The sequence below is a fragment of the Gekko japonicus genome, unplaced genomic scaffold (assembly GCF_001447785.1).
Source record: "Gekko japonicus isolate JY-2015 unplaced genomic scaffold, Gekko_japonicus_V1.1 scaffold1804, whole genome shotgun sequence".
NCBI classification, from domain to species: domain Eukaryota; kingdom Metazoa; phylum Chordata; class Lepidosauria; order Squamata; family Gekkonidae; genus Gekko; species Gekko japonicus.
Genome location: NW_015177066.1, coordinates 129,700 through 145,536, shown reverse-complemented (window position 1 = coordinate 145,536; position 15,837 = coordinate 129,700). Strand labels below are relative to the sequence as shown.

Below are 15,837 nucleotides of genomic sequence, written 5' to 3'. Positions count from 1 at the left end.
TCTTGCGGCACCTGGGTCTTGAACCGCTGAACTACTGACCTTCCACAGCCTGCAGTTCAGTGTCTTAACCACTTGAGCCACCGCAGCTCTCAATGTTACACATACATAAAATAACCATGCTGCAAGGCAAAGCACCCCTGACCTCCTCTCAAGGGTTAATGTGAATGGTAACCGGCCTGGTCTATTCTGCAGGTGTTACTAATTGGCCTTTGGTCAGACACAGCTCTTATCTTCAAGGCCAAAGTAGTTTAATTTAATTAATTTATTTATTTCACTTTTACCCCGCCCTCCCCGCTAGGCAGTCTCAGGGCGGCTTCCAGGAGCTGACAAGCAGTATACATTCGCAATAAAACAGAAAACATCAGTTAAAACATAACCAGTCGATATAAAACATATATAGTTAGCTTCTCGTGAGAGCCTGTGGTCCATGTGAGGGGGGGGCAAGAACTGGGGCAATGAGGTAATCTTCTAGAGGTTTCTCCTGGAGACATGTCCTGATTGGATGTCATCATTGCCTGATGTGCAGGGCCCAAAAACTATAATTCAGCTAAGGCCCTGAGGAAGACTGACTAGCTTGGATTCTGATGAACTAGAGGCCTGAACTGCAACACGCAACTGCTAGTAACAGAGAGAACGCCTGAGCTTTGGCCTTTGACTCTGGAATTAATAATAATAATCATCATCATCATCTTTCAATTTATTAATCGCTCAATCCTGCAGAGCTTGCTGGCTCTGAGCGATTTACAGTTACTCATTCACGCGGGACTAACAATGATTTATGGGGGTAAGGGAGGACAACATATCTTTTTGTTTGTGCTGTCTAATGCAGGTTCTGAAAAGGGTTAGACAGTTACGCTCGTTTTCTTGTTTCCCTACTATATGACAGTAGAGTAAGGTGTTATGTTTAGAATAATTCTTTATTTGACAGAACTGTAATAAACGTCATAAAATATTTTTTTAAATAAGCAGAAGGTCTGGTTAGTCATGTGCAACAGCCCTGGGGGCCCATGAGGTTCAGCTTTGGACTCCTAACAATCGTCTTCCCTTCCTCTCCCTACAACACACACGAACCCTTAAAGATAAACAAGCTGACTTGAAAAGAAGCCAGTTTACCTGTATTGTGAGCACTGGTACCCCCATACTGACAACTGGGCAGTCATTAGCCATGTATGTACTATGCAGAGTGGATGACATGTGGATCCCACCCAATATCCCTCTCTTTTTAATGCAAAAACAATGCACTGACACATCTCTGCCTCTCCCACATAAGCAGACACATCTCCAAACATACAAGCATCCTTGCACTTGAGGAAAAGCTAAAGCGGCTTCCGGTTCAATCAAGAGGCTTTTGTTCCATAGATGAATAACTGCCAACAGAAGGAACAATGAGCTGTTACCTGAAATTACCCCACCTGGCAGCTCCAACCCTTCCCCGCCCCCACAGTTTTAAGCAACCTGCCTTCCCTTTCCACATTGTTCCCGTGATCTCCAAGCCGCTGCACGAGGTTCTCACGTCAGACTGACCAGGCTTGCCCCAATCTCCTTGGAACTTTCTAGCTTCAGCCATGTTAAGGCAGCCATATAGATGACAGATGAGTATTTGAGACAAGACTCTTGAGAGTGTCTTGGACTGCAAGGAGATCAAATCAGTCAATCCTAAAGGAAATCAACCCTGACTGTTCCCTGGAAGGCCAGATAATGAAGCTGAAGCTCAACTACTTTGGCCACCAAATGAGAAGGGAGCACTCACTGGAGAAGACCCTGATGCTGGGAAAGATTGAAGGCCAAAGAAGAAAGGGGCGGCAAAGGATGAGATGGTTAGATAGCGTTATCGATGAAACGAATATGATATTAAGCAAACTCCGGAGGACGGGAGGGCCTGGTGTGATGTGGTCCATGGGGTCACAAACAGTCGGACTCGACTGTGCGACTGAACAGCAACAACAACAACAAATTGAGACAAGGAGGCCTACTAGTTAGGGAAGGCAGCATTAAGGCCCTGTGCTTTTCTGCTGTCAACGCTCACATGCCAGATGTTGTACAAATGACAATCTAAGGGTCAAACTGAAGAAGATGTCAGGGGCGTCTGTGACTGGAACGTCAGAATGGTCTTCTAGACTTCCACCTGCCTCCCACTGGCTACTAATTGCCCTTTCTGAACGTAGGTAACCTGTATGCTTCTTCCCCAAGGGGCGAACAGAAGCTGCAGCGTGGCATCTGAAGTTGGGCCAAGTGGCACTGTGAGAAAGAATTTCCCCCTCTGCAGCCCTTCCCAACTGGGGTTTCCCGTGGCTCCTATTTTAGCAATTAAAAAGTGTGCTGGACAACTAGTCATGCTTCGCCTATTGTCTTGCCTTGTTTAGTTCTCCATAACCCACCTGGGCAGGACAGACACTGACTCAGATTTCTCTCGCACTACATTTTTCAGGAATCTCTTCCTCCTCCTCCCTTTACACGATACGCGTAAATGTTTGTGCAATGCAAGAGTACAAACAAATACTCAGCAGTGGGAAACACCTTGAATTCTCAGAAGAGTGACTGCCGTGGTCTTATCAGTATTGCTATGTCACATGCCCAGAAAACTGACCTGCTGGCAGAGGCCAATCCTGACTCTGAAAGGCTTTTCCTAAACCAGGGGTCCCCCAACCATTTCGAGGCAGGGGGCGCCTCTGGAATTTTGCCACGGCGTGGTAGCGTGCGGCTATAAAATGGCTGCCACAAGAGGGGAAGCCGGCCACAAAATGGATGTTGCAGCTTACCTTCAGTCATACGGAGAAGATCTTTGTGCTGTGGTGGCAGCTGCTGCCAAAGCAACATTAAAAAAAAAAACAACCCTGCTCAGCCGATCAAATTGCCAGTGGTTCATCAGAAGGTTGGCTGGGCAAAAGACCACATCTGCCCCTCCCCCACTTTTCCAAACACTTGGCGGGTACCAAGGAAGGTTCCAGTGGGCGCCAGGCGATGCTCCCTCTAAGCTGTGGAGTCCTGTGGGCAAAAATTCTACTTTGTGAGCGACTGGCATTAAAAGTTGTGAGCCAGCGATTTGGCGGCTGCATAAATCAGTTTGCTCTGGACCCCTCCTTCCTGAGCTAAGACAAAAATGCATGAGCTGGAGGTTAAAAAACTGTGAGCTAGCTCACACTGACTCAGCTTAGAGGGAACACTGGCACCATGGTGCCCACGGGCACCTGGTTGGGGAATCTCTGCTCTAAACCCTCCACCAAGCAGGCCTGGAGTAATTCCACCACAGCTAGTCAGATACAGGAGGCCCATGAACGTACAGATCAGCTGAGACAGTGCTGTTAAAGACCATGGCGGAAAATGAGGAAGGAAAGGGTGGCAAGCAAGAAAGACCTCAAAACTGGGCATTAACAACTTGTTAACAACTTGGGTCTATGAATCCTCTAAGAACAGAGATCAGCCTATGATGCACTGTTTTGATCAGTGGCGCACGGGAGGGAGGGAGGGAGAAAGAGAGAGAGAGAAAACCCCCAAGACCCCAGTTCCACAAACCTGGCAGGGACTGTCACTTGGCTCCCCTGTCCACAAAACTCACTTCGACAGCAATCATCTCTGTGCTTTTCACTTTCCTTAAGGTGCTTGTCCTTTTGCTACCCCCATTCTTTCTTCCTTTAGGCCAAGAGCCTTCCACTTTTCCCCCAGCCCAAGGCAGGGCGGCCCCAGGGTAAACCACCATGGTTTCCTTTTTAGTTACTTTTGTTTGTTTTTTTCAAGACAGACAAAGAGAGAGAGAAACCAGATCAAAATGAAAGAGTAAGGGAAAACACTGACAGGAAGGAGAGACTGAAATATATAAAAACTAAGGTAAGCGGAACTTGGAGTTATACAACAGAAAATGTTGAAGGCAGGTCGTCCTAACAGCAGCCGAACTACACACAGTGCTTAATGGTTCATAAGGTTATATGATAATAAGGGTTACTGTGCAGAACAGACAAATCAGACTTAATACACATACAGTTCTGTATGCATTGCGATTGTTGCGTCCCAGGTATTTTTTACATTATGCATAACACTGCAGTGTTTATAGACAGGGCAATCTACTTTCGAGCTCCTGTCAACATGAGATTCCATTATTTGTTTAACTCTATTCACAGTTGTTTTGAATAGCTTGTTGTCTTGGCGGGGCGGTTGCCAAGGAAGTCCTTATCTCTGCTCCGCTGCAATGTCCAGATGTTAATAAACAATAAATGCTCCTGAAATAAGTTTCTCTTTCTGCCTTACTGGCTTATAGAGTTGCTATGACCTGTCTTCAGTTGCAAAGCAGATCAGCTTTGTTTTGCTTTCCTTCATTCACACGAGTGGCTTTCAAATCTCTCTTCGTGGTGCCATTGTGAGAATAAAAGGCAAGGGATCAAGCGCACCACCCTGAATGCCTTGGGAGAAGGGCAGGGTAAAAATGCGAGAGGCTTAATAACCATAAAAGGCATACACGCACAGCATGAAGCAGTGGTTAGAGGGAGCAACTAGGTCTGCAATGACCCATGTTCAGATCCCCATGCAGCCCTGAAGCACACCAGCAAGCAGCTACCTTGGAGGGTTGTTGTGAGGATAAAACAGGGGGGGGGGGAAGCCATGCATGCTGTAACGGCAACCACAAAGGACAAGACACACCCCCACTGCATACTTAATAGCAGCAACAAAAAGGAGTCTCAAGACACTTTAAAACTAGTCGTGGCCACGCTCTGTGGATTACAGCGCATTTCAACAGATGTGTGAGGCTTATCTTTCATTAGCAGACACATTAGAGACGCAGAGTTACGAAATTACAGCACCCATCACACATGTGTGTGTTTGTACGAATACATCAAAACTAAAAGAACAGTTTTATGTCCGCATGTAGATTTGGATAAACAAAGTAAAACATCATGCATGCGTGTTTGAATATACAGAGTTTCATACATAATACCTACATATACAAACTGCAGCCACGGTGGCACATGGACAGCCTTTCCATGCAAGAATGCATACAAATCGAGAGCAACAGACACGTGTGATTTGTACACATTCTACACTGTGCAAACATGTAACAGAATTTTGAGTCCAGTGGCACTTTTAAGGCCAACAAAGTTTACACAACTTATACCCAGAATTAAACTTTGTCTTAAAGATGCCACTGGACTCAGACTTTGTTCTATTGCAACACGGCTAACCCGCCTGAACCTAACAGAAGTGTGATTATTTCACACACGCCTACTGCTATTTACGTGTCTTACCTAATGCGTTATTCCAATCTTAGCTGTATTCATTGCTCAGTTATTTAGGCACCTTGCCTCTAATTAGCTCTTCCTGGCAAGTAAACCCCCCCATATGTAATATTTGAGGAAATCTGTTTCAATGAATCGGAGTTAGTGTACATATTAAGTCTCCCCATTCTCGCCTGTCCCCAGATTTGAACTTCATTTGTCTTGTGGGTGCCACTGTCAGACTCCTGACGAAACTTGCTCTCAACAATACTCTCTGTGGTAGCGTGATATGTTTATTGTTAAGTAGTGTGCTATGCCTTGTTAAGTCCCAGTCGGGACCAGTGTTCCCTCTAAGCTGAGTTAGTGTGAGCTAGTTCAGAGTTTTTTTAGCCTCCAGCTCACCCATTTCTGTCTTAGCTCAAGAAGGACGGCTCCAGAGCAAACTAATTTATGCTGCAGCCACTGTTGCTTGCTCAGAACTTTAATGCCGGTGCCTCACAAAGCAGGATTTTTCCTCACAAGACTCCACAGCTTAGAGGGAACATTGGCTCGGGACCAGGGTTCCCTCTAAGCTGAGTTAGTGTGAGCTAGCTCAGAGTTTTTTAGCCTCTGGCTCACCCATTTCTGTCTCAGCTCAAGAAGGGTGGCTCCAGAGCAAACTAATTTATGCAGTGGCAACGTTGCTTGCTCAGGACTTTAATGCCGGTAGCTCACAAAGCAGAATTTTTCCTCACAAGACTCCACAGCTTAGAGGGAACATTGGCTTGGGACCAGGGTTCCCTCTAAGCTGAGTTAGTGTGAGCCAGCTCACAGTTTTTTAGCCTCCGGCTCACACATTTTTGTCTCGGCTCAGAAAGGATGGCTCCAGAGCAAACTAATTGATGCAGTCGCCCAATCGCTCGCTCACAACTTCAATGCCGGTAGCTCACAAAGTAGAATTTTTCCTCACAAGACTCCACAGTTAGAGGGAACATTGGCTCGGGAACACTTCTGTGTCAGAGCTAAAGTTTAAGGCGCAAACTACAGATATAGGTAATTCAAGCAAGTCCCCCTACAGCTCTTAGCCAATCAGCCTGTGCGTCTAGCATGTAACCTTCCTACCTCCCCCCTACCTATCATTCACCCGTGTGTTTATCTACACGCGGTAACAGCGTTCCGTGCGCCTCGGTGTTTAGTCATGCCGGCCACATGACCACGGAAACGTCTTCGGACAGCGCTGGCTCTTCGGCTTGGAAACGGAGATGATGAGCACCGCGACCCTAGAGTCGGATTCGACTGGCTTTCGAGCAAGGGAGACCTTTACCTTTATCTGCCACAGATAAGTCTGGCAGAGGCGGCGCCCGAGGTCACTTGCTTCTTCCCAGGCGGGAGGTGCTGTCCAAGGACGGCTCCAGAGCAAAGTGACGGAGGCAGCAGCCACATTGCTCGCTCACCACTCTCGCAGTCTTCGGACAGCGCTGGCTCTTCGGCTTGGAAACGGAGATGATGAGCACCGCGACCCTAGAGTCGGACTCGACTGGCTTTCCAGCAAGGGAGACCTTTACCTTTTACCTTTATCTGCCACAGATAAGCCTGGCAGAGGCGGCGCCCGAGGTCACTTGCTTCCTCCCAGGCGGGAGGTGCTGCCCAAGCTCCAGAGGTGCTGTCCGAGGACGGCGCCAGAGCAAAGTGACGGAGGCAGCAGCCGAACTCTCGCGCCTCGGGCCCTCCCTCCTACCTTGGCGCTGCGGACGCTCTCCCGGTCGCCGAGGAGGCTGAGCCAGATGCGGCGCTCGCCCTGCCGGGGCTGCCGGACCCCCAGGGGCGCCCAGGCCCCTCCGCCCAGCTCCCCCAGCACGGCCAGGCGCACCCGGAAGAGGCGCTCGATGCCGCCGCAGCTCCGCTTCAGGAGGCCGCTCTTCTCCGCCGGGGCGGTGAACTCGTCCAGCACCGGCCGGGCCCCGCCCCCGCTGCTGCTGCTACTGCTAGCGAAGGCCGCCATCAGCGGAGCGGCGCGGAGGCCTCCGGGCACTGGTAGCGCTAGCCCTGCATCACTATGCCGCGCTGACGTCACCATGAGGCGCCCGAGCGACGCAGCCGCACGTCCGCGAGCCGCAGCCCCCGCCGGACTCGGCTCCAAAGGGCTACGGTCTCGCTAGGGCTCCAGTCAGACTTCCGGTGTTCCAGCTTGCGCTTGTGGGTGGCGGAGGGGGCCGGACCGCTTCCGACCGAAGGAGAGGGGAACGTCTGCTTCTCTCTCTTGAAAAAGTGCGCGTGGACACGAAAGCTCATACCTTGAATAAACCTTTGTTGGTCTTAAAGGTGCCACTGGACTCTACATTTCTCCTTCCTTCCTTCCTTCCTTCCTTCCTTCCTTCCTTCCTTCCTCCAGTCCAGACAAGTCCAGAGACAAACTTCAAGCTTTGCTCCAAGAGATAATGGACTATGCGGATCCTAGCCCACTGGAATCAGGGGGCTAGGTTCCCAGGAGTGCCCATGGGACTCTCAGCCACTGTAAATAACCTATAGGGAAGTAGGGGTGTGTTTGGGGTGGCAGTTTCTCAGGGCTCTGCAAGCCGGCCAAAGTTGTCTTGTTCTGAGCTGAAATAAAGTATGAGAGCTGAAATCACTAGTAAGTCTCAGTACTTTTCTCTTTCTTTCTTTCTTTCTTTCTTTCTTTCTTTCTTTCTTTCTTTCTTTCTTTCTTTCTTTCTTTCTTTCTTTCTTTCTTTCTTCTGATGTTTATTACTACAGTGATAAGACTTCGTATCCACAGCTCCTATTGCATAACTCGATCGAGGCATCATTACAAACATACAAAACCCCAATACCTGGAAGTATATTTCTAGGAAATGTCAACGTACCGAACATTGCACGGAAGTGCCAAGGCCAACAGTTGGATCACTGGCTCAGCAGCAGGGACTTTTGTTTCCATCTTAAGAGTGACGAAAAGTTGCCAGCAGCATTTTCTAGAGAAACTACAATAGGACAGTTTATTCAAAGTGTAAGCTTTCGTGTGCAAAGCACGCTTCTTCAGTTGAAGCGGCTGAACAAAGCTTGAGTCCAGGGGCATCTTTAAGACCAACAAAGTTTTATTCAAACTTTAAGCTTTCGTGTGCAAAGCAAAGGACACTTCTTCAGATTTGGAGGGTGGAGCCTGAGTGGTGGCTTTTGGGGTTGGAGCCTGAGGAGGGCAGGGTTTTGGGAGGGGAGGGACCTCAGCAGGGTATATTGTCATAGAGTCCATGGTCCCCCAAAGCAGACATTTCCCTCCAGGGGATCTGATCGTAGACATCTGGAGATCAATTTTTTTTTTTAATTTAAGTTTTTTATTGTATATTCAGAATATTAACATAAACAACAATTCCTGTAAAATACATTTCAGAACATTTCAGAATAGATACTTCGCAAGTACCTGCTTTTTTAAGTAAATTTGCAATAAGCATGGTAGAGAATAATTGAAACATTGTACATTTAAAGACATTAATACAAGTATATAGCTTTAGAATACTATACAATCAAGAGCAACTGTTACAAGTGATTATGTAGAGATTCTTTGTTACTGTTCTACTTGAAAAGTTTTAAACGACCTTGTTACATGAAAACCAGTTGCGACTGAGCAATGTTTTGTGATATAGGTTTTCAGAACCATTTCAAGTAATCTTTCCAAGATGGAGGTATGTATTCTTCCTCCGATAGATAAGACAGAATTGGAAACCACTTTGCACTGAACGTTTTAATTGAGTTATTTTTCATGTAAGTACCCATTTTATCAGTTATACTTTCGAGGACATATTGGTCCCATAGCTTTCTGAACCAGATACGGATGTCAGGGGTATTCTTGTCTTTCCACATTGAAGCTATAGAGACTCTTGCAGCGTACAGCATTGTTTCTAGCGTATTTTTATTGTGATGTTGCTTGATCTGATTCGGCCACAGCTCTAATAATAGGCTTTCAGGGTCAAGTGTTAGGTCAATATCTAAGATCTGTTTTATCTTATTTATTACTTCTATCCAAAAGGATTTTATTTTTGTACATTGCCACCAGCAGTGTGAAAATGATCCCAGTTCACCACAGCCTTTCCAACATTTTGGTGAGTATGAAGATGACATATGTGAGATAGTTTGAGGTGTTAAGTACCATCTTGTTATGATTTTAAGTTTTTGGATTTCAACTGCATACGAGTGAGGTTTGTTTTGAGAAGACCTCCAGATCTCTGTCCAGTTTGTTTCATCTAATTTCTTTGAGCAGTCTTTCTGCCAAGCTTTCTGGTATTTTAGTGTTTTAGGATCATTGTCTTTGAGCAGTAGTTTATATAAAGCTGAGATCATACCTTTGTTTTGGAGACTGTACTTTTTAAGAATGACTTCAAATTCTGTTAGGGGTTTTGAAATAACATCTTTTATCTTTTCTTGACTCGTCACATGTTGTAGTTGTAAATATAAGAACCATGGTATCTTTTGGTCCAATGTCTTTTCTATATCTAACTTAGAGCGAAGGCCCTCTCTTCTAACTACATCACAGTATCTGGATAGACCTACCTCTCTCCATCTTTTCTGTAATTCTTGGTGAGTACTTTTCAAGAACCAAATCTGTGATGTATAAGTGGAGTATCTCGAAATTCTTGGAAGCAGTTTGTGTTTCATTTTTGCCCAATAATTCAAAGAAGGATAAATGAGGTTATCTTTCTTTATATCTGCAATTTTGTTCGATGAATTGCCCCACAAAAGTGATTCAATATTACGTGATTTAGTTTGCTCATAGACTAGATTAACCCATTTTGGTGGCGAAGAATTTCTTTGCATCCTTATAATATTTGCTAATAAAGTTGCCTTGTAATATGTTGTGAGATCTGGAAGACCATAGCCTCCATATATTTTGGGCCTCTTCAGAACCTGGTGACCAATACGTGGTTTCTTCCCATTCCAAAGAAATTTTCTCAATGTGCCTTGCCATTTATGTAATTCAGGTTGTGGGATGTGAATTGGTATTGTCCTAAATAAGAAAAGGAATTTAGGGAGAATAAAGGCTTTTATAAGGTGGAATCTGTCCAACCAAGTGAGGTTCAGTTTATTCCACTTTTGTATATCTCTTTGGACCTTGGTATGTGCATTACGATGATTATGTTGAAGTAAATTTATGTTGTCTTGTGCTAAGTCAATACCAAGATAGTGTAGAGTCTTTGTAATCCAGCTGAAATTGTATTGAGTTTTAATACCATTTTGTACCTGGAGATCAATTGTAATAGCAAGAAATCTCCAGGTGCCGCCTGGAAGTTGGCAACCCTAGTTTCTCCTGTGGCGCCCATTCCTGTGGTTGGCTGTGCCTCCTGCGGCAGCCATTTTGTGCCTTCTGCAGCAGCCACCACTTCAGAAGAAGAAGAAGAGATTGGATTTATACCCCGCCCTTCACTACCCAAAGGAGTCTCAGAGCGGCTTACAGACTCCTTTTCCTTCCTCTCCCCACAACTGACACCCTGTGAGGTAGGTGGGGCTGAGAGAGCTCGGACAGAAACTGCTCTTTTTCAAGGACAGCTCTTATCAGAGCTACGGCTTGCCCAAGGTCATCCAGCCAGGTGCAAGTGGAGGAATCAAACCCGGTTCTCCCAGATGAGAGTCCGCGCACTTAACCACTGCACCAAACTGTAGCCAGGATTTTGTGGCTTTTGGGGCAAAAATTTTTTCTGGTGGGGCCATAATAATAATTTGTCATAATGAAGGGGGTGGCAGACGCCCCGCTCCCTCCCCGCGTGCAAGATTTAAAGGGCCCTTCAGCTGATGGTGGACTTGGCCTGTCAATCAGCTGGAGGGCTGGTTAAATCTTGCAGGAGGGAGAGAGGGGTGTGTGTGCCACCCTCCCTCGCTTCTTTTCAAAAGCATTTAAAGGATTCTTTTAAATGCTTTTGGGAAGAAGCGGGGGGGGGGGCTTTAAGGAAGGGGGCTGGTCCTTAAAGGAAGGGGTGGAGCTCCCAATAGCTCTCTGTAGCTACTGGCCAGCACCACCCTGTGTCAGAATTCCAGCCGTGTCTGCAGGCCTCTGGTTGTAGAACTCTGGGCTGGGTTTAGAACCTGTTTCCATTATGTGTGCATGTGCAGTTCTTTAGGTAGAGGGCACTCCGTGAAATTGCTGAGCAGTCGGGTTAGAAAGGATAAAAGGAAGTACTTCTTCACCCAAAGAGTGGTTAACACTTGGAATTCACTGCCACAGGAGGTGGCGGTGGCTACAAGCATGGACGGCTTCAAAAGAGAATTAGATAAGCATATGGAGCAGAGGTCCATCAGTGGCTATTAGCCACAAGGTATAGATCGGGACTCTGGGGCAAGTGATGCTCTGTCTTCTTGGTGCTTGGGGGGATCAACAGTGGGAGGGCTTCTACTGTCCTGGCCCCACTGGTGGACCTCCTGATGGCACCTGGTATTTCTGGCCACTGTGTGATAGAGAGTGTTGGACTGGATGGGCCTTTGGCCTGATCCAACATTGGCGTCTCTTATGTTCTTATGTTCTTAGGGAGCTTTGACAAGGAGGGGCCTTTAAGAAGTGACTCTAACCCACTTGCACTCTGATAGTACAGCCCACTGTGTGACCTCATTCTTTTGCAGGTCAGGCTTTCTTCTGTTCCAGGTGTGAAACGAGGACCTTGCGAAATTCACAGGAGGGGGTAGCCATATCCACCTTGGTCTATGCAAGACTGAACTGGTATCAAAGGGACAGATGGAGGCTGGTGGAAAGGGCTATGAGGTCACAGCTAACACAGGGCAATCCCGTAGGGTTTTCGGGGCAAGAGCTGAACGGTATGCCATTGGCTGCCTCTTCGTAACACCCCTGGATTTCCTTGTTGGTGACCCATACCGAGGCCAACCCTGTTTAGCTTCCGCCTTCCGAGATTTAACAAGATAGGAATAGCCTGGGCCATCCGCATTAGGGCAGCAGCTAGAGGGACCAGTTTAAATACTGGCAGTCCTAGGTCAAATCCTTTGCGTCATCAATTTAGAAAGAACCTAGTGCAGCAGGTGCTATGAAAGATTGCTTCCTTCTCTTTCTGACGGCTGTTTCCTGGCTTTATGATTTGACATAACCTCACGTTTTTTTCCTAGTCAGAGATCTTGAGGTTCGTGGTGCCCTCAGCTGTCCGCTTGCCGCTAGTGCGACTGGTGGAATGAAAATAAAACAGACGTTTAAAAAGAAGCATCGGTGTTTATGGCCAAAGAGGGGTGCTGCAAATATCCGGAACCAGGCAGGGAGGTGTTCAGCGCTGTCTTAAGTGTTCTGACATGACAAGGAGTTGTAGCACAACTGATGGAGATTGTGGTGTCGGCTTCTGTGGGTGACTTCAGCAGATGTGGCGTGTTTGCAAGCATTTTTGTTTGGAGGTTAATTTTGCATGGGTTTTTTTGCATCCGGGGGTTATTTTTGCATGACAAACCTTTGCATGGTTTTATCTGGCAACCAGATGAAATCCCACCAATGTCTGTCTGTTTGTTTAAAATATTCCTTAGCCGCTTTTCTTCCTTATGGAGCTCAAGGAGGATTAGGATATGGATGAAATACATCAAATAGATGACATTAAAAAACCACCAAAACTTTAAAATCACAATTTAGGCCTGCTTGAATCGAGTGCCATCAGGGCCGGATTTAGACTTGTTGAGGCCCTAAGCTATACAAAACCCAGAGGCCCCCTACTGTTTTAAATTACATCAGCTTGTCTCAGAAAAATTTAAAATATATACGCCTTTTTAATATTTGAAATCATTTTTATATCTTTTTTTATTTGAGGCCCCAACAGATTGCGAGGCCCTAAGCTATAGCTTATTTAGCTTATGCGTAAATCTGGCACTGCGTGCCATCCTAAATAAAACTATCTTCCACCGCCTTCTTAAGACTGAAAGTGATGGATGATTATTGGAAGGATCCTTCTCCCAAGTAACTTCACAGGCTTATGCCAGAAATAGTCACAAGACTGTCAATTCTACCGCCATACCAGTCCCTTTGGAATTTGTTTGGGATGGCCATATTTGTTACTAATTGTTCAAACAAATGAAAAGAGTCCAGGAACACCTTCAAGACTAACCATCTTTGTGGCAGGCTATGGACTTTTGTGAGTCACTGCTCACGTCTTCAAATACAGCTAGAATGTGAATCCATGAGATCCATCGGTGGATATCAGCCACAAGGTATAGATAGGAAGTCTTGGTCTGGGGCAAGTGAGGCTTTATATTCTTGGTGCTGGGGGGGGGGGAACAGTGGGAGGGCTTCTAGTGTCCTGGCTCCACTGTTGGACCTACTGATGGCACCTGGTCTTTTTGGCCACTGTGTGACAGAGTGTTGGACTGGATGGGCCACTGGCCTGATCCAGCATTGGCTTCTCTTCTGTTCTTATGTTCATCTGTCCTCTATACTGGAAAGTGGAGTGATTTCAGATGCCGAATGACGTTAGCAGGCAAATGCCAGTAGAAAGTGTGATTGGATTTGGTGTGATACGCAGAGGGGTGGTAGGCGAGGAGAAATCAGCATTGGTCAGTCGCGATCCAAGACTTAGGTTTCCTGTCTTGTTGCCGATGCTGATTTATCCACGCCTACTACCTCTCTGTATATCACACCTAATCCAATCACGCCTGCTGTTGTCATTGGCCTGCTAATGTCATTTGCCATCTGAAATCACTTTTCAATATATAGGACAGATGGACTCCCGTTCCAGCTGTATCTGAAGAAGCGAGCGGTGACTCACAAAAGCTCATGCCCTGCCAAAAATGTTGTTAGTCTTTAGGGTGCTACCAGACTCTTTTCTACTGCTACAGACAGACTAACACGGCTACCCATCTTCATCGCTCAAACAAATGTCTGATATTATGCCGTGCCTCTGGTTCCTTTTATTTATTTATTACATTTGTATCCCGTCCTCCCCAGCGGGCTCAGGCACCACCCCCTATAGAGGGTGGTGGCTCAGGGCAGCTAACAGAGGCAGGTCGTAAGCTTTGCCATAAATAACAACATATAAAAACATAATAAACACATCAATACTAAAAGCACAATACTCTATCCAATTACTAGTATCCTAGATCCAAGATGGTATCACCACAGTTCCAGATGGTACTCCCGTAGCGTACATATTCAGTGGCGACGGCTTGTCAGATCTTCTGTATTTTCTAAGTTCTTCCTCAGGCCTTGTCGATGCATCCATTAAGATGTCTTGACGTTGGTGGTATAGGGGGGGGGCGGCTCCGACTCAAAAGCCTGGCGGAAGAGCTCCGTCTTGCAGGCCCTGTGGAACTGCACAAGGTCCCGCAGGGCCCGGATCTCCCCCGGGAGCTTGTTCCACCAGGTAGGAGCCGCCACCGAAAAAGCCCTGGCCCTGGTCACAGTTAGTTTGGCATCCTTAGGGCCCAGGATGACCAATAAATTTTGGGCCCCTGACCGTAGTGCTCTTGGGGGAACATGTGGGGCAAGGCAGTCCCTCAGGTAGGCTGGCCCCTGGCCATATAGGGCTTTATAGGTAATAACCAGCACTTTGAAGCGGATCCGGTACGCTATCGGCAGCCAGTGCAGCACTTTCAACACAGGCTGAATATGGTCCCTCCTAGAGAGACCCACCAACAGCTTTCTGCTATTGCACTTGACTACACATCTACCAACATCAGAACACTTAAAAGTGGTTGACATAAGGAACAGTCCTAAGCAGGTCTGTGTGGAACTGCCTCACGTTATTCACTGGCACTTACTCCTAGGACAGTAGCCCCATTCACATGTTTGTTTGCTTTTACTTATTACTTTATTTCTATCCTGCCTTTCTCCCCCATGGGGACCCATAGCAGCTTACATCCTTCTCCTCTCCTCCATTTTATCTTCACAACAACCCTGTGAGGTAGGTTAGGCGGAGAGTGTGTGACCGGCCCAAGGTCACCCGGCAGGCTTTCATGGCAGAGTGGGGATTCTAATCTGAGTTTCCCGGATCCTTGTCTGACATTTTAGCTACTGCGCCATTCTGGATGTCACAAAGCTTAAGTAAATGCATGGACGTCTTATCTGTATGTGCATACTTCTGTCCCTAAGAAAGAGCTAACAAGTGTTCACTTTACGAATGAAACCAGGGACTAGCCCCTGGGTGCATGTGGGGTTTCGATCACACATTCAGCTGTGCTTGTGTTGACCGTAACATGAGCATGACTCCTCTCGTATGAAGAAAAATCACATGTTTGCTGTATACAGATGGAATGTGTGTTCACTATTATTGTTGTTGTTGTTGTTGTATGGCATTGTGTGTAGCATAGCCAGGAGATCCTAAGATTGTCTGGCAAACAGAAGCTCTAGCTCTTTTAGCATTATGCACCACTAGGTGGCAAGCTAAACTTGTTTTAAAGGCAAGAGAGGTTTCAGAGGTGGTTTACCATTGCCTGCCTCACTGTAACTTGTGAACAGGGTTAGGGTTCTTAGGACTGTAGCCATAAACTCCTTCTTCCAGAAACCTGTATTTACCAGCCCAACTGGAGCTGCCAATTGTTTCCTTATAGGGCTCTTGTGCCTTTATCCACAAGCCTGACAAGCAGAAATTCAGCAAGGGATGTTCTCTCTAGCTTGCAGACACAGTGATGGGAAATGATCCATCTGATTCCCATGCGGTTGTTAAAAAGAAAAAGAAACCACCAGAGACCTGAAAGC

The 15,837-nt window shown here is 46.6% G+C and overlaps 1 protein-coding gene across 1 annotated transcript in view; it reads right to left on the bottom strand.

Moving 5' to 3' along the window:
• N4BP1 (NEDD4 binding protein 1) overlaps positions 1-7,260 on the bottom strand; it is a 37,530-nt gene extending 30,270 nt beyond the window's left edge. Inside the window, exon 1 of the mRNA XM_015428181.1 lies at positions 6,922-7,260. Coding sequence (XP_015283667.1) covers positions 6,922-7,260 — 339 coding nt within the window. The remainder of the gene's footprint in view (positions 1-6,921) is intronic.
• Between the last annotated feature and the right edge of the window lie 8,577 nt (positions 7,261-15,837).